Consider the following 5,880-nt stretch of genomic DNA (forward strand, 5'->3'; position numbering starts at 1 on the left):
AAAGTGTAGAGGTCAGATTAGTCTCTGAGAAAAAAAAAGTCTCTATTAAATTCCTTACAAAATTTAACCGAGCCATGTTAGTCCCTCAATTAATTTTTTTTAAAATCGGTTTTTTCTTACTTTTGAACTATGACTGGACTGCTAATAAAGACTCATTTTAGTCCCTCACAAAAAAGAAAGAGTCCATATTAGTCCCTAAGAAAAAAAGGTCTATATTTAATCTCTTACAAAATTTAATCAAGCCATGTTAGTCCTTATTTTAGTATTTTTTTTTCAAATCTTTTGTTTTTTTAAATTGTGACTGGACTTCTATTTTACGACAGTTGAATTGAAATTATTTATGAAGAGATTGTAGATAAATCATCGCGATACCACGACGTTATTTTCTTTGTTTGGTTTATTATCAGGTTTATGAGTGAGTGACTATGGTTTTTGTTGTTATGTATTCTTGTGTATTAGGTGTCGTTATTGTTTTAGTTGTTATAGATCTTTTAGGAAGGTTTAGTTTTGTTACTAAGGTGATTTAGGATAATTTCTTGCTTTTGTAAATAATACTTGTGGCAAAAATAATACACATGGTATGTTGGAAGAAAATTGGTTTATACCATACCACTTAGGTTTTGATGGTAACAAAGTATTTAATGAAAGCATGTCTATCTTGTCAAGTCGAGTCATAGTTTAAAAATACCAAAAAAATCGTTTGAAAAAAAATATTAAAAGAGAGACTAACATGGCTCAGTTAAATTTTATAAGGAATTAAATAGAGACTTTTTTTTTCAAGGACTAATTTTGACTCTCCCTTTTTTGTGAGGGACTAAAATGAGTGTTCACTCGTGGTCCAGTTACGGTTCAAAAGTAAAAAAAAATCGGTTTGAAAAAAATATTAGTAAAGGGACTAACATGGCTCGGTTAAATTTTGTAAGGGATTTAATACAGATTTTTTTTTCTCCGGGACTAATCTGACCTCTACAATTTTTGTGAGGGACTAAAATGAGACTTCACTCTTTCTTTAATGTAATAATTTTGAAATAACTTCCATCATAAAGTTGTTATTTTCCCTTTGGTGAGTTAACTTCATCACAATCTTATTATGATATATTTGTGATCATGATGTTGAATTTAGTTTCATAACATTCTGAAGATTAAATCACTAAAATACACACTTTTATATGAGACACACCACTTACCCACCTAAAACCTTAAGATGATAGGTGAGTGTATTCTCTCACTTATAAATATTCAAGTTATCATATTTCTATTTAATGTGAAATTATTTATCACATCAATTACCAAAATCACAACATACAAAATAGAGGGTCTATAAGACCGATCAACAACGAAGAGGAAGCTCGAGAAATCCTTAATCATAATCACCAAAAAAAATGTAGATGAAAGCAAAATTTCTTTTTGAAATTTTTTTTATAAGCAAGAAATATATTAGATAGAGGAGTTTAATTTATATGCACTGACTGTGTAAAATTATTTTACACTATCATCCAATAGAAAACTAACAAAGTGCCTTGTCATTAAAATAATCTTTTGATTAAAGTGTGATTTATTCTGATACAAGGTTGTAATTGGTTGACAGTGTAAATTAATTTACACTGTCAGTGTATGAACCTTTTTCGCTAGATAGAGTACTAGGGATACTCGAACTCGCTTACAAAAGAGGAGCAGTAACGCTCTAACAAGGAAATTACTAACCAACTGAAATCTATGTTAAGTAAAACAATGGGTTTTACAAAAATCATAGAAATTACACTTGGAATAAGCAATTTCGCCAAAAAATGACCATCTCCAAACCTTCAATTTGATCTCCCATGTGATATCATTAACATTACAATTCCCACTATTAAAAATTATATCATTTTCCCTGAGCCATAAACCCCTAACCACTGCCATCCAAATCAGCCCCTCCTTTCTTCTTTTAACTCTCGACTTCCTCGCAAAAACGCCCCTAATTCTTTTTGAAAAATAACAGTATTATTTATACAAAGTTCAATTATTTTTTCTTGATCGGACAAAGTTCAATCTTTTGTCTTCCAAAAAACAAAAATATTGTAACACTAAACTAATATAAAATTGGATACATTGAATTGAATTGTCCATGTCTGCCAGCGTTATACTCCCTCCGTCTCATAATAAATGTCCTATTTGAGCAATGCGCGGTTTTTAAGAAAATGATTGGATGTGTTGGTTTTAGTAAAAAAGTTAATGTCATTTACTAGAATACCCCTATTAATAGTAGTTGAATAACGTGAAAGTTACTAAATAGGGGTATAATAGTGGAAAAATAATAATGATTGATGCATTGGAATTGTAAATGGACAATTAATTTGAGACAAGAAAAAAATGCAAATGGGACACTTATTATGAGACGGAGGGAGTATTATTTTATTGATGTGACTGCCAACGTTATTATTAATCATCAAACTAATAACGAACGAGTATGCATAAAAATAAAATTATTACCCTCTAATCTAAGTATCAAAATTGCCCTACCCAATCCTATTATCGACCAAGTTGCCACTAAAAACGTTAACTTAGTTTCGCTGATATTGAACACGTAACCGAGTAACTCAAAACAAAAACTTCCTTCTTCTTCTTCTCTTCTTTTCTCTTCTATATCTATCTCGTTTTTATTTTTACTCTTCCAACAATTTCAATCAAATCCAACCATGTCTTCTTCATACGGTAGATACAATTCTCAATCTTACGCTCCATCTGCACCCGAGTTACCTCCACCTTCTAACCACACCCCTCCTAATCACAACTACACCCAAACCTCACCCCCTTCTTCAAACTACAACAACAACTACCCCCATGGTTATTCCTACGGTGGTCAAGTTTCATCCTCTGGTTATCCTCCACCTTCTTCCTATGTTTCTTCATCTTCTGGTTATTCGGATTTTCCACCAGGAACAAACCCTGATGTTATTAGGAGCTTTCAGATGGTAGATAGAGATCGAAGCGGTTTCATTGATGATAGAGAATTGCAACAAGCTCTTTCTTCTTCTTTTCATAATTTTAACCTAAGGACTATTCGACTTCTTATTTTTCTCTTTAAACATCCCCAAGAATCCCTCAGAATTGGTAATTTTAACCTTTTCGCTATTCTTAATTTTTTGCTTTTTTGGGGAATTTTATTGATTTTGATTTTGGATTGCTTTTTCTGTTATAGGGCCAAAGGAATTTACAGAGCTTTGGAGTTGCCTTGGTCACTGGCGAGTAAGTCTCTTTTTCATTCTTTCTATCTATAAATTATCTATTACTGATAAGTAGTTATTCAATGACAAAGTTAGGTTTTTTGTGAATCAATTAAGTGACTTATGAATTATGCCATATTTTTCCCTATAGATGGTTTTCTGAGTTGAGTTAGGGTTAATGCATTTTGAATTTAGATATGGTGATGTAAAGTCTATTCCAATGCTTATATGGCCAATGCAACTTGAGAAGATTGATAATTTCTTATGCAAAATTCTAAAATATAAAATCCAGTGTAGCAAATTTTCCAGTTATTATACTATTCTTGTAGCTAGCTTCCATATGGAACATTAATGCCTTTTTTGTTTGGTTATATACTTTCCTGTCTGAGCTGTGGCAAATTTTGGTACTCGGCCAACTTCCATCTAAAACACCTTGGCATGTTTTGATGTTATGTACTCTAACTCTAGTGTTGTCAAATATCGACCATGGCGGATTGCAGAAGCGGAGTTTTTGCAACCGTCATGGCCAATTTGTGAAAGATGGTGGGTTTTGGCTTTCAGCCATGATTCGTCATCCCCCATCGATAACATTGATGTACTCTCCTTTCTCAGATGTGCCAAATTTTACTAAGATGGAATTGATTATTGTAGCATATATCTTATGTCTTGGTTGTCCAGTAATATGGACTTCAGGATTTAATGCTGAATGGATTAGTAGCGGCTTTCATTCCCTACATTGCACAGTACTCACTCTCCTTTTCGTTTACAGCTTAAATATAGTTTAAAATTGTTGCTATGTCAAGTATTTTACATTATCATTAAACATTTATGTAACCCCATTAACTAAGTTTTTAATATTTTTTGTGAAAACTACTACTTTTTAAATAACTGCGTTATATAGTTCAGTGGAAGTGTAAATGTGGATCAAATTTAAACCCTACTTTCACTACTCCATCCATGTTGTGTGACAAATCACTAACTCATCTCTGCTGCAATTAGTAATAAGTGACTTTATGCTCTCCGAACCTATATGTGTGGTGAATTTAAAAGGATTTTTAATTTTTATCCCATGTGATTCCGTCTGAATTTATTTGTACTTTGCTTGTAGGGCATATTTGAGAGATATGACAAAGATAGGAGTGGGAAAATTGATCCATTAGAGCTAAGAGATGCTCTGTATGGTATTGGCTATGCAGTACCGGCCTCAGTTCTACAACTTTTGCTTTCAAAGTACAGTGATGGAAGTAGTAGGAGGGTTGAACTCGGGTTCGACAGTTTTGTCGAGTAAGACATTTTATCTGGATCCCTCAAGTGCTTATTTTATTGATCTAATTTAATTTGAAAAAAGTAAACTTCAATTTTCTCTTGAATGATTTTTTGAGCTCTAATTTGGCCCTGAAAAGATTTTCTACGACATTGTTCTAAAGGAGTGAAATGGAACAAATTGACATGAAATTATCGTTTTCTTACATTAAAATTGTCGAAAGACTTGCTGTTTACTGGGACTGACCAAACTAATGTCATGTAATGATACAAATCATCATTTGAGAATCATTTTGATGCCGCTAGTATGTCAAGGGCCAAATTGATCTTATGAAATATATCAAGAACCAAATTGTGGTTTACTCCATTTGGAAATGTCCTTATATATCTCATGTTCTGTTGTTGGATTTGTGCAGGTGTGGGATGATTATCAAGGTAAAAATCGTCGAGCTTTTGAAGCTAAGGACGTGCCTCTGATGTCTATATTTCTTCATTAGTGTTTATTATTCTTCCCTTCCATACATTCTCCATGATTTTTAGTTCAAATAACTGGTTTGGAACATAGACTTTTATCCATTAACATTCCTGTGCATTGTCTTGATTAAACATCGAGGTTTGGGAGCTAAGGACATGCATCTCATATCTAAATTTCTTCAACTGTGTTTCTTTTCTAAACTTCCCTTCCATCAATATATGCCGATTTACCCCCTCCATGGTTTTAGTTCGAATGTCTGCTGCATTTGCATGCATTCTTTTGATTGTGCTATATGTGATAGAAAATAAACATTAGCGTGGCATTTTATGTCCATTATATTTTGCGAAAGAAAATAGGAAGGCATTGTAACATTTATTCAACTAGCCAAGATTTACATTTTCAGCTAAATGTTGCCCCTCCGATTTACATGTTTGCTACCTTGCTGATTACTTGTTGCATTTTCAGGGTCTGACTGACAAATTCAAGGTTAAGGACAAGCGTTATTCCGGTTCAGCTACACTTGCGTATGACGAGTTTATGTCTATGGTCCTTCCTTTCCTTGTATCTTATGATTAAGAAGTTGTGCTCATCTTCAAGTTTTCTTAGTTTTTGGTGCTAGTGCTACATTCAATTGATTGTTTTATACGTTTGGTTGTGCATAAAATTTTAAGCTGTAATTATCTGTTCTATTCTGCTTTGTTGAGCAATAAGCTAAGAAAAGCTATTAACACATGTAAGTAAGCAAGTAATAAGTTGGACAGTAGTTAACAGAGCTTAAATGTGGTTATAAGAGATTATGCAACAGTTCTAGCAAGTTCGGAGAGTTATGTTTCAACACTGGATTAAGTTGTTTGGATAGCGCTATTTTACTGTTCTGTAATGAACTGCATCTATAATTTGAATGTGTCTCTCCTTTGATAGATTATGTCGCAAAAA

The 5,880-nt window shown here is 32.9% G+C and overlaps 1 protein-coding gene across 1 annotated transcript; it reads left to right on the forward strand.

Moving 5' to 3' along the window:
• Positions 1-2,520: 2,520 nt before the first annotated feature.
• On the forward strand, positions 2,521-5,880 carry LOC131653540 (probable calcium-binding protein CML48). The gene is made up of 5 exons (XM_058923714.1): positions 2,521-3,093; positions 3,182-3,228; positions 4,315-4,490; positions 4,886-4,904; positions 5,410-5,880. Exons 1-5 carry the CDS (start codon positions 2,679-2,681, stop codon positions 5,518-5,520), a joined length of 768 nt encoding a protein of 255 aa, XP_058779697.1. The 5' UTR covers positions 2,521-2,678; the 3' UTR covers positions 5,521-5,880.

The sequence above is a fragment of the Vicia villosa genome, linkage group LG2 (genome assembly GCF_029867415.1).
Source record: "Vicia villosa cultivar HV-30 ecotype Madison, WI linkage group LG2, Vvil1.0, whole genome shotgun sequence".
NCBI classification, from domain to species: domain Eukaryota; kingdom Viridiplantae; phylum Streptophyta; class Magnoliopsida; order Fabales; family Fabaceae; genus Vicia; species Vicia villosa.